Source organism: Melanostigma gelatinosum, assembly GCF_949748355.1.
Source record: "Melanostigma gelatinosum genome assembly, chromosome: 6".
NCBI lineage: Eukaryota > Metazoa > Chordata > Actinopteri > Perciformes > Zoarcidae > Melanostigma > Melanostigma gelatinosum.
The window spans coordinates 18,787,651-18,813,617 of NC_136639.1; the positions used below are offsets into that span (position 1 = coordinate 18,787,651).

The window sequence follows — 25,967 nt, forward strand, 5'->3', positions numbered from 1 at the left end:
AAACACAGTTATCACATTTAGTGGTGTGAACATGGGGCAACATTTATTAGGAAATCATCTGACTAGGAGATGACAGAGAATTAGGAAATCAAGAAACGTAAAAAGTCAAGGTGGGAGAAAGACAAATCAAGGATAGGGTTGGGTACCGAAAAACGGTGCCGGTATGGAACCGGTTCCTATACGTCCGGTACCTACCGGACCGAAACGTAACGCAGATTTCGGTGCTTCCTTTCGGTGCCTGAGCCGATTGAAATACTTTTTTGACACTACCCTGATGACTCCGTCCTGGCAGCAGGACTCGGTCCTCCGCTCCTCACTCATAGTATTATTACAACGGGGTACGTAGCGCTGTCGCTCATGAGCACAACAACACAGGCACGCGAAAGCTTCTTCTTCTCCTTTGAGGTGTACTGGCGGTTGGCAAACGACGAATTGGCGCATTACCGCCACCAACTGGTAAAATAAAATAAGTCATGAGACGTGTCGTATTTTGCCAGAGAAGGAAAATATGTTCATATTGCTGCAAAATAACTGCTGAAGTTTGAAGCTGTAGTGTGTGTACAGAGTGTGTTTTGTATTTATTTATATTTATTTAAGTATACTGTAAACTGTTAACATATTGTTCATAGTTAAAAAGTTTGAAGCTGTAGTTTGAAGCCAAGTGTTTTGTATTTATTTATATTTATAGTATACTTTAAACAGTTAATATATTGTTCAATTTGAAGAAAAAAGTATCGGTTCAGGCACCGTTTAGGCACCGGAATAGTTTTAAAAGTATCGTTTTAGCACCGGTATCGGAAAAAACCCAAACAATACCAAACCCTAATCAAGGAGGCAAGTTAACCTCAAGGAACGATAAAAAAGCAGACAAGATATCGGAGTTTGACTGTGGGTCTGATGGAAGGCAAAGAAGTCAGCAAACAGTCAGCAAATATATCATCAAATCACATAAGTTGCAACAGTGAAACTGTGTTCACACTACGAGCAACAAAAGCAACAAAACGGCCAAGCGCGGCCAGCTCCATTGTTGGCGGGTAGCTGTTGAAGTGTTACCTTCACCGCTTGTTGAGGTAGTTACGCTGCTAAATAGCACTGGGAACTGGCTAACAGCAATTTTTTGGGGGACGGAATAGAACAGGGTGAGACAAAAACATATGCTTGGTTGATTTACTTTTTAAAATAATGTCTGATGAAGTGAATTCCAACACTTTCTGTCCAAGTGCTTGTGGATGCATTCTGTTCGTTAACAATATCGTAAATTCTAGGGTAAAACATTGATATGGCTTTCTGATTTATGACTGCGTGCCTTCACGTCGGCTAAAAATAGAGTGGAGCTGCTGGACACAGTTGGCAATGGCTAATTAATGGTGCAGGAAATAACCACAAATAGAATATTTCTTCACTTTAAAATAGTCAGCAGCAGATTATATATGGATCCTACTGTAACATTATTTCCACACAGGATTCAGATTTAAACATAAAACGTAAACTAAATCAGTCAGTTATTTATTAAACATGTTAATACATGTTTCAAAAATATGTCCCTGTGCATGGCACTGCAGAGAGAACAAGTAGTGCAAGAAAAAGTCAGGAACTTCGCACTTCGCTGGCGAAAGCGCTTCATTTTCTTGTTTTTAAATTCTTTGTAGACTGGAGAGCCACAAGTTCACGGTGGTGAAGAGGTGTTGGCAGGTGTGCTGACTCACTTCTTACAGGACCTCTGCACCTGCCCGTTGTCTGAGGTCTGCTCTGACAGGTAGTAGCCAGTGCTGCACGTTAGCACACACCGCCAGTCCTCAAGTAAGTAGCCATCTGCACACTTTGAGCAAGCCTCTATACCCGTGCCTGAAAAACACAGACACACATTTCAGGTGTATTGTTAGGACATGATAGATCAAATGTTAGTATTAGGATTGCGTCTACTTCAACAACTGAAGAACACGCTGACACACATAATACAGGTCATTCTAATCAATCGTATGAATTCCTACCTGCGCAGGTGGCACAGGCCCGATGACAGGGCTCACAATTCCGTCTGTGGCCATTGTAATAAGTTCCCGGGTCACAGGTCAACTGACACTTGTTTCCTTGGAGACTAGGAAGAGAAACACAAAAAAAACACACACTCTCATACCTTTATAGTGAATACCAGGAAAATAATAACAAACATAAAATCCATTCAGGTGGTAGCACAAGTGAGTTTCAGAAAAGTTAAATGTGTGAAAGCAACTCTCATATCTAAACAGTTTGCTGAAAATGAGTTAAAGTTTGCCTGTTAAAAGCCATCTGTTATAGAGCAACTTTCTTTAAAAGTTTCTTACTGGGCAAATATTTAGGAAGAATGAGAAGAAAAAAAACCTCCAGCACCGGTGATATCATGTGGGTGTACACATTAGCTGCTGGCCTAGTCCACTATTTCACAGATGAACAGGAATATCTAATTTTCTAGATTCAACTGTAATCAAAGGGAATTTGTTGTTTTGAATAAATATCATACAAGAGATTTTTCCAGATGCCAGATTCAGGCGTAGAAGTCAGTTAGGAAGTAGGTTCACAGGTTATAAAGTCAGTTCTGTGAAGTCACAGTGAGGACAGGTTGGTGAGCTTGCACCAAACTGGAAACTGAAAAACAGCTGGTCCGTGTTAACGTTTCCCAGAAACGATCTCGTCTGGTCCTCTCTTTCCCCCCCGTCTCCTAAGCGACCATGAATGGTGTACTGAATGGGAGACTGCTGGAGTGTGCGTGTGCGAGCATGTGTCTTACTGTGGTCTCGCTGGCATTCAGAAGAAATTATGGCTTAGTAGTGTCCCCACCTCCACCTCTAGCTACACTGAACACTTAAAGCTGGGTTCAAGACCGCAACATGTTTTAAGTGCGTCACAAGTGTTTCCTTCATGACCTATCAGGAATTTGAGCACTTTGAAACACCCAATCCTTTGTGACGTCAAGCGTAGTTGGGGTTGTTTGAAGCTGTGGAAGTGGCCAGAAAATAAACTGCAACATGTCTGAGATCAGAGTGAGGACCACAACCCAAAATGAACAACAGCCCCACTTCTTGTGGGTCTCCGCATTACATGAGTGTACCGTATGTGGGCTTTAATAAGCTTGGGTCATAGGATGAAACTCTGGTTACTCAGTTTGTGTCCTAAGAGGAGAACAGTTGGGAAGCCCTGATTTCATTGGTTCATGCCGCGAACTCAAACCACAGCGAGACACAATGTGCTGGTCTAAATTAGCTACACTGTCCTGTATTCCTGCAGCGTCGGCGTGGATGAACACAAAAGGCTTTTATCCTGAAACCACAATACTGACATTGAAGCCAAATGAATGCAAAAAGACAAAACCTGAGCTATTTATACTACCGTAGTACAACAGAGGACTGACTGTTATGGTAGATCTTCATATGAACAAGCTGTGATCAATACCAGCAGGTCTCATAGCAGATTATATTGATTGTTAAAGGCTTTTCCAAGCACAGAGCCCCATATTCACAGAGACACCATGTTGCTAATATCTTTTTATGTAATTTACTAAAAATGTGTTTCGATGAGCTGCAACTGAAACCACGCTGTTCATACTTATGGGGAACATTGAGGGCAGCTGTAGCTCGGGGAGTTCGATTCCCGGCTCCACATGCCGTCCTGGGGCAAGACACTGAATCCCAAGTTGCTCCCCATTGTTAGGCCAGCAACTTGCACGTTAACTCGCTGCCATCATGAGAAACAAATTGTGAGTGTTTTGGATGAAAGCATTTTGTAAATGCTTGAAGGTGGGCCAAAAAGCCTGCCGTCATAGGGAGTGGTGAAATGTGAAACAAATCCTTCAATCTGGTTCTGCGGCAGTAAAGAGGAAAATCAGTCATTTTGTTGTGTGTGCAGCATTTCTAACTACAATCGAAACACTGCAGGTGGTAAGGTGTATATTCACATGTTTTGCAGCAACAGACAAAGCAAGACGGAAATCACTTCCTGTGAAATGATCAATGATCAATAACTCAGGCATTGAGTTGCATGACTCCCAGTTTACCTCATCCCAGGTTTACATTCTGTGCAGACGTTGGAGGTGGTGCACTTCTTACAGTTCTCTGGACATCTCCGGCAAATGTTGGAATCTGAAAGACACCAGGTGAGCCGGTCACACCGTGGCTAATAGGAATCAGAAGTCTTGCTACATTTAACATGAAGAAAGGGAGCAGAGGAAGAAGGCAATAATGAAGAGGAAGATAATGGGTGAAGTGAATGATGAAGACCAGTGAGAACGGGAGAGAGAATAAGTAGAAGAAGGTGAAGATGAACAAAGCAGGAGGACAGACGGCAGGGGGAAGAGCAGAAATGTCAAAAGGCTAAAGCTGCTGGGATGAAAAAGAAGATTGTAGTGTTGGTGAGGGAGGATAGGAATGTAGATGAATATTTCAAAAGGAAGACTAAAGGCAATGACACACTTTATCACAACGCACACGAGCAACTCTGCTCTCAACAGCGACGAGGATTGCGAAAAACATTCATGAATAATATGTTGTACTATTACGGGAAACCACAGAGTAGACTATGACTATTAATGAAAACTGATATTTCTACATTTCCAATAAACCTTGCTCATGTACACAGCCAGTGTGGTTCTGTTTGGGAAGTCATATGGTCAGATGGGGGAGGAGACAGTAAGTGGGGATTGTTGGTGAGATTTTCAGGAATCTGAAAATCATTACAGGGTTGAGGAGGTATATGGACAGGTCACACACAGACTCCATATAAATAACTTGTACATGTTTACATTGCCTTTCAAGAGAACTGGAGTCAATCAAAAGAAAATGAATCAATGATGTCAATGATCAATTATTTGTTATTTAAGAAATGCAAAGAATTTGGTAGTTCTAGCTTCTGAATATGTTCTGCTTTTTTGATTTTAGACAGTGTCAGTTACACAAAACTGCAAATTTGAAGACACCACTTTTGGCTCTGACAAATTGTAATTGGCATTTTAATATTTGTTTGACATTGTATACACTGAAACAGATTTTAAAGTCTGATGCAAATGCCCAAGGTGGGACCAAGGAACAAGGAAAGGGTTCTGAAACGCGTCCTTGACTGCAGGGTGTGCCATCATGTGTGCACTCATTACTTTAGAGTTTGTACATTGCAGTCAGTTTGGCCACCGGTGAAACGTACCATGGTCGAGGTAGAAGCCGTCGCCACAGTTGGCGCCACACGTGTTGGAGCCCTCATTGAGGTGGAAACCAGTCCTGCATGTGGTGCACTGGTCGCTACGGCTACCAACGCAGGTCTCACACAACGAGGAGCACTTCTTGCAGCGCTTCCTATCATCACGGAAAAAGCCACTGGGGCACTCCGACACACACATCCTGGAGAGAGGTGATTTAAGGGAGAGAAGGGAGGACGGCAGGGTGAAAGAGAGCGTCACAAAAAGGCAAAAGTGGAACAGAAAGAAGGGACAGTTTGTATTTCTTGCAGACATATTCTGGTTGTATGTAGTTTATGCTGACTTTACAATGAGATAAAGAGGCCAAATTGACGTCATTGTTCCTTGATTAACACACAGCATCAGTATAATGTTAACGGGCTCAAAATGTAAAGCATATGTCTGACAGAAAACATGCCTCTTATCTAAGGATATTATGGGAAATATATATCATGTGCACTTATAAATACAAGTTGAGAAAAATATAGTTTTAAAGTAGTAAAGTAGAATATTCTTTTCGTAAACTTCTTTTCATGTACAAATAGAGTTTGGACAAACTGAAGTAGAGGGACCAAGTGTGTGCGTGTGGGTGCTATATGATGAACAGGTGTAACATCTGTTGAATAACTTCACAGCCCTCCGTCACCCCCTCATTTCACCCTGAGGCTCCCTTCCTAAAAGGTGAAAAAAATCTCCAAAATCCTCAAGAGCACAAAACACACACACATACACACACACACACACACACACACACACACACACACACAGACGTACGCACCCCTTAAGCCTTCGTCACACACACTACAGAGTTGTCAGCCAAGAAACACACATTGCATGTGTGAAACACGTAATCCACAAGTGCATGTATACACCGCCATGTGTTTGTCCTCCAGCTTCAATGAAATGGTTTTTTTAACCGATAAAGATTGTACAAACACTATAATGAACCGTCTACACCAAGGACACTACTAAATGTGAGGAACACTTTAAACTGCAATTTTCCTGACCACAATGTCAGATCTGAGTGAGTTCTTGAAATTGTATAGACAGGAAAACGTGGTAAAAGAAATTGAAAAGAAAGTTTCAAGGTTATTTTTGTCCATCATTCCCATCAGTTATGATTATGTTTCAGTCACCAAAGGCATCACGAAGACTTGAGGACGTAGCGACATTTGCTTGAACAGGGCAAGAAACACATGGGTTGAGAAATCACTATTGGTGGAGGTGAAACCAAACGTGGGCACATCCCAAAATGTTGGTTACCTTTCATGCCGATAAAGGAAATTGATATGTTTTGAAATTCACCTAATTGACAAATGCATGAAACTGATTAATACGCAGTGACAGTGCTTTCGATCAGAACAGATCAGGACTGTGGACAAAGAGGGTCATGTCCTCAGTGTGTGTTTCTTGCATCGTGCCATTTACATTTCATAATTAAAAGTTATACATGCTGAGTTTTTAGAATGTTTTAAATTTTACGAAGAAATGATCAATGACATTATTGAATAAATACAAAAACTAAATTTCCCAACTCAATGTAGTCCCGGTGAAGAAACGCTCTTGAAAACATCCTTCATCATGTAGAGAAACTCTTTGACAGACTAGTTAGTAGACTTACAATCGGAATATTTCCAAAATTCTGCCGACGAGCCTGTGTACAATACAATGCACACATACGCATAGAAGTGCAAAACCCCTATAAAGTTTCAAAGACCCACACACCTTTTGGTTGGTCTAGACTCTCGACCATCAAACACATATAGGGATGTAATTATCTGAACATTAAACAACACCACCATTCCTCCTTCTTCCTCCCACCACTCCCCCAATCATCAATTGCTCCCTGTGGTGGCACAAAAAGGGCAGCACACCTCCAAAGTGGGCTAATGATAAGGCAGCGCCTAAGCTTGCACAGTCTCATGCACCTGCATCGGGTTGCCTTTTATTAGTGCAGAGACCCGCCGACACAAAGGCAATTAGAACAGACTTTGATCCGAATGGGATCCTAAGGGCACACACAAATGTTCACACGCACACGCACTTTTAAAAGGGGGAAGGGAGAGACTGAACAAGATATGAACGACAGGAAACAGCATCTCTGCTATCACACTGATAAGGTTAAAGCTTATTCACACGAAGCTCAACAAATACCAGGGCAGCATTGAGCTGCAACCTGAAAAAGGTGGCAAAATGGAAACTAAATGATCCAGAGTCAGTAAGCACTGATGAGCACATCAGAGAGATAACATCAAAATGTGAAAATCCAAATGTGACAGAAATTCAGACCAAGACATGACGAAGAGTCAGAATATTACAACAAGCTAGAGATTATGTCACGTAGTTGTGATACTGAAAGAACAACATAACAGAATGCATTTGAAGTAGTGGCTCCTACTGTGAGAGCCTTTAAAGAGCAGCTCAGGACCCACCGGCTTACACATGTTTTTGTCTTCTGTTGTGACGTCTGATCTAGACAGCTGCTACAGTATTTATTGTAAATCATTTTGAGCCTTTGCCACCGTCATGTAAGAAACGTACTGCCAACACCGCAGCACACCTAGCATTCTTTAACCATAGTTAGCCAATTATGTCAATGTTAGTGTTCATGCATGCTTCTTAAAACTAAATATGAGGTAGAGGTCATAACAAAGATGTTGAATATGTGTTAAGAATTAAGAAAGAAATTCTTAAACAGCCTCAGAAAGATGAACTGCTTGTTGCCTCTCTCCACCCTGGACTGTGTTTCCTACTCTTCAAAGATCCAACTTCAACCAAATAAATACCCACATCCAGGATTTAACTTGATCGACATGTCAAGCCATCACCGGAAATTTGGTTGTTCCATTTACAGAGCAAAAACATGCACAGTCAACTTCTGCCGGAATACTGATCTTCAAATGCAGCCATGCAAACTGGGCTGTTATACTAAATGTTTTTTTGAAGCTCGAGAACACGATCGGAATATCGCCTTGAACTGATTAAATCAAATAAAGTTCTCGGTGTATAAACAGACATTCACTTTCTCATTGAGACCTTCAGCTAATATTGATCCCGCTCTTTATTTGACGGTCTCTTAACTCCCAGAGGAGCTCACACTCTTAAACACAATCAGATGTCGTTGAGAGCACATATGAGACAGAGGCATCTTCTATCTGTAGCTCAAGTGCACTTCTTAAATGAAGGGGGGGGGGGGGGGGGGGGGGGGGAAATAAAAACCTGCGTTGGCTCTGGAGACGTCCACACAGCAATTACGTTTAAATCTTCATGAATACTTTGAGAATCTGTAGTCAGTGAGACCGAGTGGAATTATATTCCCAATATTTAAAAATGAAATCTAAGTTTTTCTGTCCATACTGTCTGTCTAAATACACTCCGTCTAAAGTGCTCCGTTTTGGAGCATTTCAACAAAATTGCGATGCTCGGCAACAGCTTGGGTCCATAGTTAATGTTAGGAGTTGGCGTAAATGTAGCTAAGCTAAACGTTTGATTAAATAGTTTGGTAAACAAGTAACATTTCCAAATTCAATGCACTTGGCGCTCTGCTGCTCCGTCTCCTCAGACACAATGCCCAGAGTACGCTCTGCCGCTCCAAGAGCGCGGTGCTCTGAACAACACTCCGGAGGGACTTTTCACGAAATCCGATAACTCACAAAATTGATATTGCATTGATGCCTGCTTTATGATAAACAGATTTACAGCAAGGGAGCTTTAAGCAGTCTGACCTGGTGTTGTTCTTGAACTTGAGGAAGTAGTGGAGGCAGTTGATGCAGTGATTGGGTCCAGGACCTTCACAGCCGTTCTCATTGCATTCAGAGTCACAGGGGCCTGGAGACACACAGAAGTAACATAGTAAAGAGATGATGACCGTGTGAATAGGTTTTATGGTCTCATTACTTTGTCACTATTAACAGAGTTTATGTACAGCTTACTATTGTGAAGGGACACTAAAGAATGTTACTTTGCAATGCTGCTACTATGGCAAACCTGTCTATGTGCGGCTCCGGACTTATCACTTACCGTTGAACTCCTCTTCGGTGGGCGTCAGCATGTCTGTGGAGCGGGGCTTATCGCTGCGCAGAGATGAGTACGGGTGCGCAGAGGTGCCGTACAGCACCAGTGACCACTCTTTAAGCTTGCCTGAGGAAACAGAAGCATTGTAAAAGTATTACACACTTCGGTCTGTCCTGATGGCGACCAGCTGAATATCCTTTGACAGCTATACGATTGTCTTTATGTTGCACAAAGAAAAAGATAAATAGATGTGTAAAGGCAGGATTTTCTTTTTTGCTGTTCAGTTGTAAGATGATAACTCAGTTCAACAATTTTTCACCACCCTTCTACGTTGTTCTATATTTCAAGGTATGTTCAAGTAGATTACATTACATTATTTTCTCTTAATAACACACATGAGAAAACTAAGCACATGTTACATGGGACTATAGTGACTGCCGGAACAGCTTTTTAGCGACTGCTAGTCTCCCTTTGAGACTTTATTACGTTGTTAAATTAGTGGGTCATTTGAGCAGTTAAGTTCATTGCCTGCAGAGCACCATGTGTGCTCCAGCTGTACGTCTTCCTGTTCCTTCTATTTCTACTTTCTCTGTAATTAAATAAATGGGTAAGTAGACTGATGATTTTCTTTTTTCAATTAAAGAAATTAGCAACACTGTCATACCGGGTACTTTCTGGCTGCGGAGTTGCGAAGGTGAATCATAGATCTCTAGGACCCAGTCGCCTGCTGCCTTCTCTCCCCAGCAGTGGGTGGTCATAAACTCCCAGTTCTTAAAACCCTCCATGGAGTGATCAAACAACCTGCACATCAACAACACATCCAGGCGCACACACACACCCATACAAACGCACAAAATCATAGATGAGGAAACAACTCAAGTACTGCAAATACCAGTACAAACAATCTCAGCCACTCAACCGAGTACAATCCCAGTCTCAAATGAACCGTGGACAAACATTGTACATGACTGTGGTTTATTTGAGGTGAACATGGACTAGGTACATACAGCGCTTATGGTGTTTCAGCCCAGATTAAAAATTCTTCTTGTTAACGAAGCAAGCATAGACAAGTGACATTTTTGGAGAATCAAGCTAATTCATTTAAATGGACAGAAACACCTCATTTAGCTTCTGTAAGTATTCAACCCCATGGGTCACAACATTTGTAAATTAGAAGCACTTCGCGCTTTTTTTTAAGTCAGAACAAAAAAGCTGAACTTTTAATCCCTTTCTGTTTTTTGACATAATTAGCAAAACCCTGTCAAAAAAAACATATCTCAATGTGGGTTATTATATTTGAAGATCACATTCTGACAAAAACTCATTTCACATGATGTCTTTGCAGTGTATGTAGTATTACATTGCAGATATCACAACTTGCTTTTTTACCTGTTGGCAAGCAGCTGAGACTTGGTCCCTGAGGGTGAGGTCAGATTGATTGACAGGTCCCCACGGCGAGGGTGTGTGATTGTAATACGTACGACCACGTGCTCCAGGTAGATCACATGGTGGTTGGGGTTGTCAGTGCATCCTGTTGCCTTGTACACCGACCGGACCACGTGCTCTGGACGGATAGTTCTGCAAGACAAGATGGGACCCAATCAAAAAAGGTAGACATGAGAAGAAAACAAACAAAAACCGAAATATTCAGTTTGTTATTTCTTGGAACATTAACAGTTACAAACGTATTCCGATTTACATTTTACCAGACGAAATCCATTGAGATACAATCTCATTTGCGATGCCAATCCGGCCAAGAAGGCAGCAAAGTTAAACGTTTAGTAAACATGAATTGCATACATAAAATAAAACTAAAAAAATATATTACACAGTAAAAACTATTCGCATCAACAGAAGAGGATATCAAGACACAGATAGTGTATGATACATGAAGACAAAATGGCAACAAGACATGACAAAATTGTTATATTACGATGAAAGGGCATCAATTTAGGTATTTAATACATTTGGCCACATTTTATAAATTAACAGATTCAATTTTTTGTCTAACAGATCATTTTTCAATGATGTTCTTAATTTGTTCATAGAACAAATTCAGGTAAGAAAATATGAATGAATTCCAGAGTCACGATTTGTGCTTACGTACTGTTTGTAAATGAGGCCCATTGTCTTTAATCAATGTTGTCAATCAGGCCACTGAAGGAAACAAGAAAGTCCACTTTAACCAGCTCTACTCACAGAAAGTGGGAAAGCCATAAAACTAATTTTTGGACATTGTGGTATTAGTTGATTTACTGGGTGTACTCGTACATATCGTTGCAACCGTGATTTTCGAACAATTATCAAACCTCAACGACAAAAAAGCAAACAGAAACAGGATATCAGAGCGGAGCAGATGGCCAATGAGATTAAAAGTGTGTTTCACAGTGGGCTCCGATTACAGTAGCTTCAGAAAATTGACTTGTCTTTCAAAATGAGATATCTTTCCTCTTTACAAAGCTGTGGTACAAATTTGAAAGTGAACTTGTTCAGAGCTACTAATTACTAAGAGATGTGCTGATACTGATATTGGTCTGATACAGACACAAATAGCTGGATCAGGTATTGTGACAATGGGGCCCGTTTAGTATCAGATACCATTATTTATTAACCACACATTTGGTTCGAGTTAAATTAATCTGGATATGATCTTCAAAACACAGGATTTAGCTGCTGAATGTAACCGTGTGTGCTCTCAGCCATGATGTACTTGTCGTCCGTTTGGCTCCTTCGGGGAGGTTGGGGACTGTGGCTGTCTCCCTACACGGACACATTCTGTTCAGTCGGCTATATGTTAGTGAATGACATAACACTCAATATCAAGTTTCATTTCACTAAGGCACCCCTCAAAGCAATTACATGTACTTTGATTTAACCTCCTCAAAAAAACAAAGATCATGCACAAACGTTTTCCATTTCATAAACCTCAACCTGCCAAAGGAACAAAGAACCATGAGCATGATAAAAAGACAAAGAGCCTTTTTTGTTCTGCCTGCTAAGCACAGCTCCGCAGCAGAATGATCACCCAACACAAAGATATAATGACTCCTTGAATAACATCTGTGGTATGATCTAATTATAATAGCAGTAGAATGACAAAAACGTGAAAACATGGACAGGTCCAGTTCGGGGGACAATGGACACCATCTTGCTAGAGCAAGTAAAAAAAGGCTCATACTGTACGCTGCTGCTGCACAACAGGGAACACATGAAGCAGTCGAGCCAGCTCAACATATCAACCCACTGGCTGTAGCGCTGGATTACATGCAGGATTTATTTGCTGGAAACTAAAATAGAGCTGGCGAATGACGCTTGCTTGCAAAATAATATAAAAGGATTACCATAATTATTATTTGAAAGACAATTAATGCCAGTGACATGTGTGGTTTGATCCTGTATTGGAACCGGTTTTATTTCCCCCCCGGTTGTCAGGGTTACAATGACAGTGATGTCATTTTTAGGGCCTCAGTGATGCAGCACAGATGTTTATCATTTAGAGGAAAGTTACCCCAAGACAATTATCGGCTGGTAAAGATTGCCTTAAGATGTGCAATGAAGATGAAGCGTTTCTCTTGGAACAGCATATTATTCAAACTTGGCTCAAGAATTAACAGAAACAAAGAGCAACACAATGCATTTGATCATTAAAGGTTTTTTCTTTTGCCATTCAGACCACATAGTGCCGGTCGAGACCCACAGATATTTCAATTACAGTCAAATACCTGCATTCTGCTAATGGGTTTTTTAAAACCTAAGTGTGAATGTAACCATCTGAAATGATAAGTAGGCGATCGTGTTGACTCACAATTAGTCTATGGATTGTTAATTACAGCTAAACATACCAATTTGTTTGTGAAAGGCCATAACTGACCAGCAAGATGAATTTAACGATTTCAATTGAGAAATGTATTGTAAATGTATATATTTTAAACTACCCGGGTACTAACATGGCTGAAACAAACTTCCCTTTCTCATAAAAATTAAATCAGCAAATTAGTAAGAAAGGAGTCAAAGTGGTTCGTTATTATTTTAAAGCAGCGCATTATGAATCGTTTTTCCAGAATACAGGCAGGTAAACAATCGACAACAATTTCTACATTTGTCCTTCTACTCTGATCATTTGTATCATTCTTGAGGGACAAATAGTCAACATAAACAATTAGCATTAAAACCACTGAAAACTGAGAAACACACAAGGAAATGGCACGAGCTCAAGCAGACATGATGGAATGAATAACAGAGAGAAAAGACTGATTGTCTCTTTCGTAAGTAGTTAATGACTGTTTGGAAAGCGGACAGCAGCAATGGCTGGGGAGTCTAGAGCTGATATCACAGCTCTGGCTTCTCCATGACACAACACAGATAACTGAACCACCGAGCAGAGCAGACGCACAGCTGATTAACACCGTCCTGACTGCACACGGATCAGGCAGTTTTCCTGCTGCGTGCTCCAAGTGGAGTGAGGCGAGCGATCGCAGACAGACATGACGCACCAAACGCAGTCAGAGAGGCCGGCCGGAGGGTTTGTGGGAACATACAGCAGTGAGGTGATGGCTGCACTCATGCAGCAAGTCAGAAGCACAGAACATGCACATCTGTAGATGTACACCAACAAAGAAAAAGAGACGCATATAGACCTGCCTCCAAAACACAATCTATGAAAAAAACATGGAGATGAAGAGATTTTTACTCAATAAAGTAGTTAGTTCAGGGAAAAGAATGTCTCAGACTTTTTAGGGCAGTTTTGCAATGTGTTACACAATAAAATGTCTTGACTTTGTTCCAAAACCAAACCAAACTAAATAAAGCCTTGTGTTTCCTAGTTATTACCTACTTTTACTTTGCGAGTCTGTCATTTGGCTGGATGGCAGAAGGGTCTTGTTGATGGAAGAAGTATTTCGTTTCTGAAAAAGGCTCAAGCCCCCAGTAACTGGACAAATGTTTGACTGACCATTTCACACATCTCTAAGGCCACTTCATAAATACTATTCATGGACAAAGGAGGCTAAAATGACATGGTTGTTTTATTTCTTTTACACAACAACAGTGGTAATCTCTCCATGAGCCAACACACAATCCATGAGTACAGAGGGCTTAGCACAACTGCCTCTGACACAAGCTGGACTGCATAAGCCTCATGTGGACTGACTCGTGCACTGAAGCAGAACAGACAGAATGACACTGGTAATGCTGCAGTCGCTGGCCACCGAGACTGAAAGCAAACCAGGACCCGAGTTCAGCCAGCCAGCCTAACACAGAACAGTGCTCAGGCTTCCAGCTGCATCAAGAATAACAAGCTGTGAAGCCCTGGCTCTGTCCGTGTGTGTGTGTGTGTGTGTGTGTGTGTGTGTGTGTGTGTGTGTGTGTGTGTGTGTGTGTGTGTGTGTAGTAAAGGTCTTATGTGAAAACCACCCTGCCAGAACTAATGCTTGGCCCCTATCAAGGTACAGCTTGCACAACCGCACTCTCAAACACATGCTGGTGCATAAAACACCAGGGAAAGAAAAAAATGTGAGAAAAACTGAGAAAGAAGTTGCGTCACATATGTTGGCCTTACAGTTGACTCAGTTGGCATTTCACTTCAAACTCAGAGAGTCTACTACAGTTAATATACCTGTTTAACTGTAGAATAGCCATCCATCATTGAGGCACAGCAGTAGAGTCCAAGAATTAATTTATGGAGACACCCCAGTCCACATGCTGTTGGTTTGGACCTTTTAGGTCCAATTAAGGGAAATCCTCATGCTCCAGCAAACAATGGAATTTTAGACAATAGAGTGCATCCAACTTTGTGAAAACAGTTTGTCAAGTTGAACAAAGTGAGGACCATGAGGAAATGATTTTCCAAGTTTGGTGTGGAAGAACTTGACTTGCCTGCACAGAGAGGTTTAACAATGACATATTGATATAATATCTAATATACTTTTGGACAGTTAGCATGAATTGAAATGCTAAAGGAGACTCCTGGTTCAATATGATTTCAGGTTAATTAAATTGTGCTCAACAAGTTGTCTGACCACTTGGAAGGGCAGCTTATCAGCACTGGAAATAAAACATGTGCCCTGCAAGCTAGTATGTCAGGATATGTGTGTATGCGCGTGCGTGCGCGCGTGTTGGTTCATTCTACCTTATTTGTCGGTCTGCGCTCTCCACACAGACGTGCTGAGTGGGGACTTGCTTCCATCGCTCCGCCTCCTTCACCATCGCCTCAGCGTCCATCAGACCAAAGCCGTAAAGGTGGCTGACTGTAGGAAACAGTGAAAAGTCAGAGTAGATCACACCACTCTAATGACGACTCTACTGTTTCTCATAGCAGTGATGGTTTACTCAACAATGACTGTTTATAGTTCATCATTTCTCAAGAAGATTTTTCCATTATTTTCCCAATCTTGAAATCATACACCCTGAAAAAATCTGAAAGAGGGGGTCAGAATAAATAAGTGCCAAGACCTCTGGACAGGTTTGTCGCCCTCTTTAAAGACATCTCGTATTGTACTGTTTTTATATTTCTAGTAAAGACTGTTATCTAGGTTATTACATCGTCAAGATGCGTCTCAAAAAGAGATTCAGTGTTCTCTAAATTTGATGTTCTCTACTAACTGAAATGAAAATACTGTGGATATATAAGGTAGTTAGAAGTTTAGAAACTACTTAACTTATGAGTACAACAGCTCAAATATGAATTCCTTCCATACTTCGCCCACCCCTCATTCCCTGTTCTGTTTCTCTTTAGTTCCTCTTTGAAAAAAACAGTCACTTGGAAACTCTCCAAGCACACTGGGCCTGTAGCCTGGCTGACCCCTAGTTCTCACTGTGTTGGTTTCTCTCACTCGTACACACACACGCCCACACACACAAAGTTACAACATGCAACCCCGACATGGACCCTGACAGATGGCAGCTGGTGGCGCAGTAGTTAAGCAAGAAACATTTTTGGAAACTGCTTATCATCCCTTTTGTGATGGGAGAAAACTAATTCAGGTGTCAAAATACTGCATATTGATTTCTCCGCAACCATTTTTCTAGTATTCTTTATAACACACTATGTGTGTATGTGTGTGTGTACCATTGTAACCAGCAGCATTGGTCTTCCAGTCAGGGGCGCTGAGATGTCCGGCTCTTGAGGTCTTTACAATTATGTGCTGAACATCTCTCCATGTTAGAAGAGGACTAGTGGGGAAAAAAAACACACACAAACACACAAGTACATTAATATATTTATTGTAATGTGAAAAACTCCCAGGACAAAACTGAGCAATAACTAAGTGAATAAATGAATAACTAAATGATGTAAATACCTGCTTTGCTATGCACATACTCAAACAGACACACGCATACATTTTAAATAACAAATATTAAAATCTACACAAATGCACATACAGAAAAGACCCGGTCAAGCTGCACTACAGATTTAAATACAGGAATAATGATGAGAAAAACGTTTTGAATAATTCATTATGTTGTGAAAGGCAAAGCAGAACATGAAGAGAAAAAACAAATGACTAAAAGGGGGACAATGAATGAATAGTAAGACAGAAAAGATATCTCATTGTTCATTCTGAATAAATTCAGACAAGAGCATGGTGGAAGATATGTGGGTGAAAGAGAAACATAAAGTTTGGGATTAAAGGGGAAGGAGGTTAAGAAACAAAGTGCAAGAAAGAATGAATCAGACGAAATGTAAAACAAGGTAAACAAAACATAGTAATATACAGTAGGTGGAAGATTACGGAGAGAGAAAATGACAGAAGCATAGATGGAGAGCAGCGATACGCGTTCATCCATCCCCAGTTTCTCAGATCTCACGTGAGATCCATTACGAGATGGCAGCCATTTGCCTCAAGTGCTTTGATGTACAAATGCTACATTAAAAAGGGAAAAACCGGGAAGAAGTGGGTCACCACGTTTCCTGGGATTCCCTTCCATCTCATATGCCGGCCAGATGCTCCATTCCTTCCCCTCGTGTCACTTCCTCTCCATCTAAGTCCTCCAGAATCGGCACTGCTCTGAATCAGTTGACCTAAAACTAACATTCAGATTTTAAAATTTAAGAAGATACGCTGGTATGATGTGAAAGCTTAAAATCCTTAACATCTGGGAGAATTCTCAGCACCACACATTTAGCTGCTGATTTTCATAGATTATAGTCAGAAGAATCTTCTGGCAGTTTTATCGAGCACCCAGCACTACTGGGCTGGGGATAGGGTTACTCAATGGTGTGTGTTTTATTCTGTTTTCTTGTATTTTTATCTTTTCTTTATTATATTGTTCTATCCATAAATTGCATTATATATTTTATGGATTTCATGTAAAGCATCTCTTTTACTTTTAATGAAAACAAAACAACTTTTTGAGTCAGATCTATCCCTTTTGGAACATTCCCAGGTTGATTGCCGAGTGTGGTGATCACATTCAAATTAGTTCGTCAAACATGTAATAAAATCCTGAGGTTTCCGACCGTTGGGTCTTTTTAATCTCAACCACTTCATTCCTCGTTTTACACACATTAACATTTTAGGAATGCTGAAAGCTGGCCATGTATCTCTCGCAGCACGAGAAAACAGCTATACTTTTCACATTAGCTATCCATCACTCGTTGGTTTTTAAAGAACAGTCATCAAGTTTACTTACTGGAGTGTTAGGTCAGCCTTTTGCAGTTTGCAGGGTTCTATTCAAGAATGCTTTCTGATGTTAGGAATGAGATCAGGATCTAAACAAGGAAATATTGGAAGATGGACAGAAAATGTCTTCTTTTTCCCGACCTGCAGTGAACCTAAAATATCACACCCCTTGAATGCCCGTAAAACAAGAGTAGCTAAGACAAAAGATATTTTGTTACACTTTGTTCCATAATGGCCTAAATAAGCCTACACTTGTCAAAACTAACTGAAAAACCATATAATTATGGTTCCATACATGTTTTATGGTCATTAATTAAAAGTGACTTTGGCATCGTTATCTAGGCCACGACACCCTTCCTATAAACAAGCAAATACTAATTAATGGAGTAGCTTGCATACTGGGGAAAACCAGCAGCAAAAGAGGTCATCTAATATGGGTTTCTTGGTGCTTCTTTTGAGTGTAATTATGGCTGAAACACACATGGGTAATCTGCAGGGAGAAAGCAAGAAGGAAAATGAAGAGTCCCTCTCCATCTCACCTTCATTCAGTGCAGTGATGGTATACCCACTGAACTATAATCAGCAGTTTTGGTACTTTAAACTTCATGTGCTTCTCTAGCTTGAATTTTAAAGCAGACGAATGTAACCTCCTAGCAGATAACCTAACACATCATTGTGTTCGGTTATCCCTGCTCATTTTCTTGTTTATTCCTCCTAATTTCCTCACTGAAGAGTCCTGTCTCCATGGTCCCTCACTTTACCATGTCTTCAACTCCCAAGGACAACAGGAAAGGCGGATAGAAATATAAGTTTCTGAAGCTCTTAAACCTCGCTGCTTGCTGTGCCAGACTCATAAAGCGATAAATCATGTGCTGACTTAAAACATCTTAAACTTGGCAAAATGTACAGAGAACGGAGCATGAGACAGTTTTCCGGAGCAACATGTTCCAATCCACTCTCATACCGAGAGGAAAGACCTCACAGTAGAGAGTAAAAAGAAGTCTAACGTAATGCCGTCTTGACATGTTTATCACACAGTTTGCTCGCTTTCATTCACCAGATAAGAGCAGATACGATCAGTATTGCACAGTTTGTCTAAACTTTTTCCCCTCTCCCTTTCATGTGCATGCATGCAGGTTTATCCATATGAGAATGTGAACAAAAGGATGGAAGGAAGGACAGCGTGTTTGCCTTGGAGGAGGAAAAAAAAAAAGACCATCATGACAGTGGTGGAGGCTCAGCACGCACGACACAGGAAGTGAGAGCTCGTAGAAGAGAAGAAAGCAGGCAGGTAAGAAGCAGTGTGTGATAATCTTGTTGAGGAAACAGGCGTATGTGCCCAGCAATGCCTGGAAACCGAGAATATTTTCTGCTGGGAGGATTTGGATTGGATTATCCAGGTTAAATGAAGTGACCTCAGTTTACCGAGCGGCTCAACATGTGATGATTGGGTGAAGACCAATTCACAGTCTCTGCACCTGCACTGCACTCACTCCGATTAATGAATAGATCACAAATAAAGCACATCAACAGGTTCCAAAGAGGAGCAGGCAGGGCAGGCATCTGCAGTGTTTCACACAAGAAGCTACCAGGGCATCTAGAAGCCATTGAAAATAAAATGATTTTAAAATCTGGCTCTTTTCTCATCTCTGAAAATGCCAACATTGAAATCAGCACTCCAGAGCCCTGTAGCAGAAGTGTTTGGCAGGTTAGCACCTGGCCACAAATGTCTGTGGGTAGCCCTGCTTGTTACAGACGGGGTGAAATTCTGCCACAAAGGATATCTTGAAACCAAGATCTAAATTATTGTTTGAAAACAACAAAACAGGGAAAGAAATTGGGCTTGGCATCAATAATCCCAATATTTTGCCCACAATGACAACATCACCATCTCAAAACAAGCATCTGACATATAGTAATCAGTCATATTCTATCTTTATAATGCCATGATATTGTAAAGACAGCTGAGATGAAACACTGTCTGTGTCATGTGCCCTCATTGGAACAGCCACATAACAGCAGAAAGCAGAACAGTTCAGATTCAAATGTCTGCAGTAAAGGATGCAAACACCTCAGCCTCAGGATCCCAAGACAACATTGTGATATTACAGAGGAGCTGGTACTGCAATATATTGTGTTTATCAAAGTATACGTCCCAGCTCAGGTATGTACACACTTCAGCTGTATATAGCTGGCACCACTAAATGGAGTGCTTTATTCTGTTAAAGTTCAAGCACAGCTCACCACTGACTGAGATGACAATCCACAAGCAGGCAAGTACTGTATACCGAAGACGGCTGCACATACACTTTATCTGTAGTTTACTGAAAAAGGTATCAGCATAGTGCATCTCTGTACCCAAACTCACCTTAGACCCTCTCAGAAGGTGCACTGGAGGAAAGGATTAATCAAACAAACAGTCCACTATTGATGTTGGCCTGGCATCCAAAATAACAGTTACACATTAACAGCAGATGACTCCTTTTATTCAGCGCCACAGAGCACCCCTGCCAGCTGCAGATGTAGTCAGTAAATATGAATATGTCACTATATAGAGGCAAGTTAATTGCAAAAGCTGAAACTCTAAACCAATGTACTCTTTACATTACATTCTCTAGCCCACCATCCAGAAGAACATTTACATTTGTTGAACTGCTCGGCAGGATATGCTGGCCTCATATAGATCAATGAGGCCAGAGGACAAGAGGGCATTAGAAGGTACGCAAGGGGCAAAGGGATGAGGTTAAGTGGATCTTACTTTGCCTCCAGTGCCAGAGCAACAATGGCAGCAGCCATGGGAGCCGAGGCCGACGTCCCCGTGTGACTGTCTGTACATCGATGTCTCAGGTCTGTTGTGATCTGCAAACAGAGGAAAAGAGAGTGAGAGTGAAGACAGAGTTAGACAAGGGAGGGACGAGAGATGAAGAGGAATTACAGGAATGAAGACAGAGAAAGGGTGCAGGGAAGAGACAAGAAACAACCCAAAAGAAAAAAGTTGAAGAAGATGAAGAGAAGAGAGAATAGTGACAGTATTGGAAAGATGAGCGGGACAAAGAAACAGACAGAGAGAGAGATATTGAAGACATGAGGATCAGAAGGATTTAGACACACCTGAAACCCACATTCCAGCCTTGATACACTGCCTCACTACAGATAACACACACACACACAACTACACAAATCACCCGTTTCCCCAAGAATTAAAGGAATGAATTCAATCCCCAAGGAGAATCACAGGACGAGTAAGAGGGAAGAGTAGTAAAGAGGGAGTAGTAAAGCATGTTGTTAAAGCGCTGCATGTTCGCTTGATTGTTTGGACTTTTAACAGCAAACAACTCAAGACAGCTCGACAGTCAGTCCGCCAAGAAAAGCTTGTCTAACTTCCAGTATGAGCCCTCATCAAAGGGCCTCTCCTGGACCAAAAAGTTTGAAGGATTATCTGAATATACACACACACAGAATCTGAGGAAGAAGTGAAAGTGGTCCAACAGCATTAAGTAGACAGGACAGTGGTGCTCAAGTAGATTAGACTGACATTCAGATATATGAGGTTCTACTAAGCCAGAGGGACACTGTAGAGTATGTGTGTGTGTGTGTGTGTGTGTGTGTGTGTCCGTGTGTAGCATCAGAATGAGGAATGTAGCAAAACACTGCCAGACAAGCTAGCTCACAGTGGACAACTGTCACTGTCCATCCAAGTGGAGCATGGGAGCGAGTTGGTCAATGTGGGTGAAACCAGGCCACACCACTGGACCACAAAGCACACACAAAAACAAGGTGAAGTTAAGCCAAATAGCATCATGCTGTATTCTTAACTGAAATTATACATGTGCATTTTACAATTTGTAAGCTCCAAATCAACACATGGTCAGTATTTAATGTAAATGATCTAGGACAGAGAGACGAGCCTGAGCACGTATCTTTGGTTCATGTCACACGTTTAAAGATGAAAAACAGAAATCTTGTCGAATTTGCAATGAAGCACAAAACACTGTGCTAGGACTTCGGTCATCAGTGAAGAAGGAATACGCGTTCTGGCCCTGCAGTAATGTCAGGCCATGGGAACTTGTGCTCATTTATAGAATTTGTGTGTATGCATTCAGCAGTTTTTAAAACCATACACACAATTTCCTTACAATCTTTCGGTCGTAGTTCTCCCCGCTGCTGTAGGTGGTGGTCAGCGTGGACGAGCATTCCTCCAGGTACCACGGCTTGCGTCCGCTCTCAGCTGTGCTGGAGATGGAGATGGTGTAGATGGAGTTGGTGTAGCCGTCGCAGGAGCAATGGTCTCTGCTGCGCCCCCCGTTTCCTGAAGCCCACACGAAAATAGAGCCACGACCCTTCCTCCCCTAACAGGAAGAGAAGCAGAGAGGATACAGTTAGAGGCTGCAGATTTGTTTTAGCACTAAGAGGTACTTACTCATCATCAGGCTTTGTTTCGGCTTGATATTTGAAAATGTTCTTTTAATTTCTGTCTGAGTAACAAGTTATGTGTTCAGTGTGCAAAACCACTGTATGACAAAGAAATGCTCAGCAACAGTCAGAGAGGCAGCAAAGCCCCAGCAGCCTGTGAATGTCTGGTAACTGTGAGTTGATCCTAGTTCAGTAATCATGTTTCAACTGGGCAGAATAAAGTGGTGTTTTCTTTCCTTTGAAAACTTGACATATCTGCTGTGTTAGTGAGATTCTTTTTCGATCTCGGACTGAGGTGCATTTCCATCTCTCCTGATAGCAAAAGTTACGAGTTAATGTACTGACTGACATCATGTACATAATGTATTGCTAGAATGATGTCATATTAACTAGTAATAAATTAGATACAGAACATTGCTTAAAAGGATGTTTGTTTTGTTAATAGTACACGTTATTGCATCTTGTCTGATTTAGCTTTGTATTTTTCACATTGGTTTCAGCAGTAAGATTTGTTTATCAATATGGGTTGAAAAGAATAAAATCATGTCTACGGTATATGTGTTATTCTTGAAGGAAATAGCTGCAGCTTCTTAAACGTATGATTACCATAAGGTCCTTTTCTAATCTTTGACTCCTATTTATTTGTTTATCATCATATCATGTTGTGCTATAATTGCTCTCCATCGGCCTCCTGTGTTTTGTTCATCCAAAACTCTCTTTTTTTTGCATCCTTGCAGTTTGGACCTTGTGTTTACCCAGTTCTATTTTCGTTTAATCATTTGTCAGTCCAGTACATTTCCATCAGTCTGTTTCACTCAATCTTTTTAACTTGTACGTTTTTGAAACTATTACCCATACAAAGTCATTACCTGTGCTTTAAGAATGCATCAACAGCCCACAAAAAAATGTAACTTGATTGTACACAACTATGAAAGGAAGCAAATCAATAACGCCACAAAATATTCATTTATTTTGCACAACAAAGGCAGAGTTTTTCAGTGAGTCATTGTGCATGTTTCGCATTTCACCAAACTTTGACTGAACATTGCACACATATGGACATGTGTTATAACTGAGGAACATTATATGAGCAGCCAGGCAGCTGTTTAATATTCAAATCCAGGTTTCCAGAAGAGATTACACAGTATATCTAAAATATAAAGAAAATGATCCCCGAGACCCGGGCCAGCTCAGAGTGAGCTTCACACGCCAACTAATTTACTAATAAGAGTATTCAATTTGAACTATTTCTCAAACCTCCTCTAGCCAAATGCAGTTTACTTTTTTCTTCTTTTTTTTTTTGACATTGTACTTCTAAAATTGTCAGAGTTGAAAATGACCTAAACCCAGACGTGGTGGAGACACGCTGAGCTAGTTACGGTGCTGGTGAAAAAGGTATCTGACAAACTTGACTGACACCGCGATTCAAACAGTTTGTCAAAAAGACACACACACACACACACACACACACAATACAGGTGGAAAGGAGTTCTTCAAAAGGGTGCTTCTGTCAGGCAGTGATAAGGATGTGGAGCCCCTCTGAGTGAGAGGGGGATCAGACGCTGACAGATGAGAGCAATGGAGAGTGCTTTGAAAGAAAGGAAGGGACAAAGAGAGAGAGGGAGAGGAAACAGTGAGTAGAGAGAGGGAGAAGGACAGAGGACGATGAAGGAGGGGAGAGTGGAGAAACACAATGTGAAACTGATGCACAGCAATCCAATCGTCATCATCAGATCAAAGAAGAGCACAGACTAAAGAATAAACAATTTATCGGTGACAAGAATTGCCAATTAATTAATTTGTCAGTTGTCAGAAAATTCAACATCAACAGTTTCAGTGAAAAATAAACATTCACATTTTTAGCATTTCTCTACTTTTGTCTTTTTGTCTAAAAGCATATATTTGTGAATTGAAAATCCTCAGGTTTTGCACTGAAATGGAAAAATTGCAACTGTCATCTTGGGCTCTGGGAAATTGTCCAATTGTGATGTTTTTTGGGGGGGGGGGGGGGGTTTATCAACTGTTTGTTTAGTCTACAGAATATCAGAAGATAGTGGCAGATTAATCAACGATGAAAATAATGCTTTATTGTAGTTCTAAAATGCCCTAAAAGTGGTAAAAAGCATAGAGTCGTAAATTAAGAAATATTTTTGATGGACATCACTTTTATGATTGAGAGCTATATACACACACACACACACACACACACACAGGGTTCGTTGAATTAAAAATACGCCTTAGAGGAAGAATAAACAACGTAGAGACGTGATTTTTCACAGTTTTTCACATTCGGCAACACAAGTCGAGTACAGCACTCTGCACAGCTGTCAGTGGTATTTCTAACACCTCAGCTCTCTGTGATAAACCGTCTCTTCAGAGAGTCACATAGGTACATGATACACTTACAAGCATGTCATATCCCCTCAGCTTCACAATCACACACAGACAGACAAACACACACACACACACAAACAAACAAACAACAGCGGGAGGGCACGCAAGCACATACACATGCCCAACTTGTACCAGTTGGACAGATATCGCCCTCACCTCTGTCAACTTAAAAGGCCAGCCTGTCAGCAGCGCAGGGACTCTATTCTACTCACACTCGCTGCCCGTCTGTACCTTTCTCTTTTTTGTAACATGCCAGAGGCAGTCAGCCTTCAAGTCAAAGTTTAACCAAATGGCAGAAAGCAAGGAGTAGCAAACTCTATAAAGATGTAGATGTAGAGTGCGCGTGTGTGTGTGTGTGTGTGTGTGTGTGTGTGTGTGTGTGTGCGTGCGTGCGTGCGAGAGCGAGACGTGACCAGTAAATGACTTCACCCCTCTTAACCTCTGTTATAGCTTTTCCACTCCACCCAACCAACAACACAGCGGCAGCTTATCGTTATGCAAAATACGCTATGAATATGTAGATGAATATATGCTAACAGACCGGGGCTGCTCTATAATGTCCGGAGGCGCTTCACAAGTAGACAGCCAGGCAGGACTTTGGGATACGAGTTCATGAACGTGAAACACACACACACACACACACGGAGAGTGTGTTTATATCTTTTCTAACCATATGAATACCGATGCCAAAGTCTTGGCTGAGCAGTGAAGCACATGTTCATTTGTACATTGATCTGTATGTAAATGTGTATGCATGCGTGCATGTGCCTACCATGCGGATGCCATTCTCGAAGGCCTGCCTGGCCAGAGATGCTGGTCCATCCACCGTCTTTCCGTCGTCATCAGGTCCCCAGCTGGCGCTGTAGATGTCAATGTGCTGCGGCTGGAGGCTCAGAGACTTTGCCTCCACCATATCTGTTACATCGCCATCCAGCATTCGCACACCTTATACACACACACACACACACACACAAAAAGATAAATCATAAATGCACAAGCTACTTTAATCTATGTTCCATGTATTTCATTCCAAATGTTTAATAATATGCATGAAACAGCCAGTCTACCTGCTTAATATCCTGTCATAATAAATGAAACACAGTCAGACAAATAAAGTAAGTAATTAAGCTAATTAATACATACATTAACAAGTATTACAGTGTGCTTGTCCCACACAACAGTATGCATTAGACAAACTCTGTATCTTCAAGCATTAGAAGTTACAATTGAATCAAATATGTGGCTCCTCTTTAATATGCAAATTTATGCAACAAGATCTCTATTTAGGTTTCCATAATTCAAGTTCTTATCACATCTTGATTTTTAGT

At 41.2% G+C, this 25,967-nt stretch overlaps 1 protein-coding gene across 2 annotated transcripts in view; it reads right to left on the reverse strand.

Annotated features, from left to right (window-relative positions):
* Positions 1–25,967, reverse strand: part of pcsk5b (proprotein convertase subtilisin/kexin type 5b) — a 51,148-nt gene that overhangs the window by 4,673 nt on the left and 20,508 nt on the right. For both annotated transcript variants that reach the window (XM_079270153.1, XM_079270152.1), the window contains exons 7-19: positions 25,412–25,584; positions 21,969–22,181; positions 20,591–20,691; positions 16,278–16,381; positions 15,339–15,456; positions 10,601–10,789; positions 9,876–10,012; positions 9,218–9,337; positions 8,923–9,025; positions 5,167–5,360; positions 4,028–4,112; positions 1,992–2,095; positions 1,707–1,845 (exon numbers count right to left, since the gene is read on the reverse strand). In XM_079270153.1, the coding sequence (XP_079126279.1) occupies positions 1,707–1,845; positions 1,992–2,095; positions 4,028–4,112; positions 5,167–5,360; positions 8,923–9,025; positions 9,218–9,337; positions 9,876–10,012; positions 10,601–10,789; positions 15,339–15,456; positions 16,278–16,381; positions 20,591–20,691; positions 21,969–22,181; positions 25,412–25,584 (1,780 nt within the window). The remainder of the gene's footprint in view (positions 1–1,706; positions 1,846–1,991; positions 2,096–4,027; positions 4,113–5,166; positions 5,361–8,922; positions 9,026–9,217; positions 9,338–9,875; positions 10,013–10,600; positions 10,790–15,338; positions 15,457–16,277; positions 16,382–20,590; positions 20,692–21,968; positions 22,182–25,411; positions 25,585–25,967) is intronic.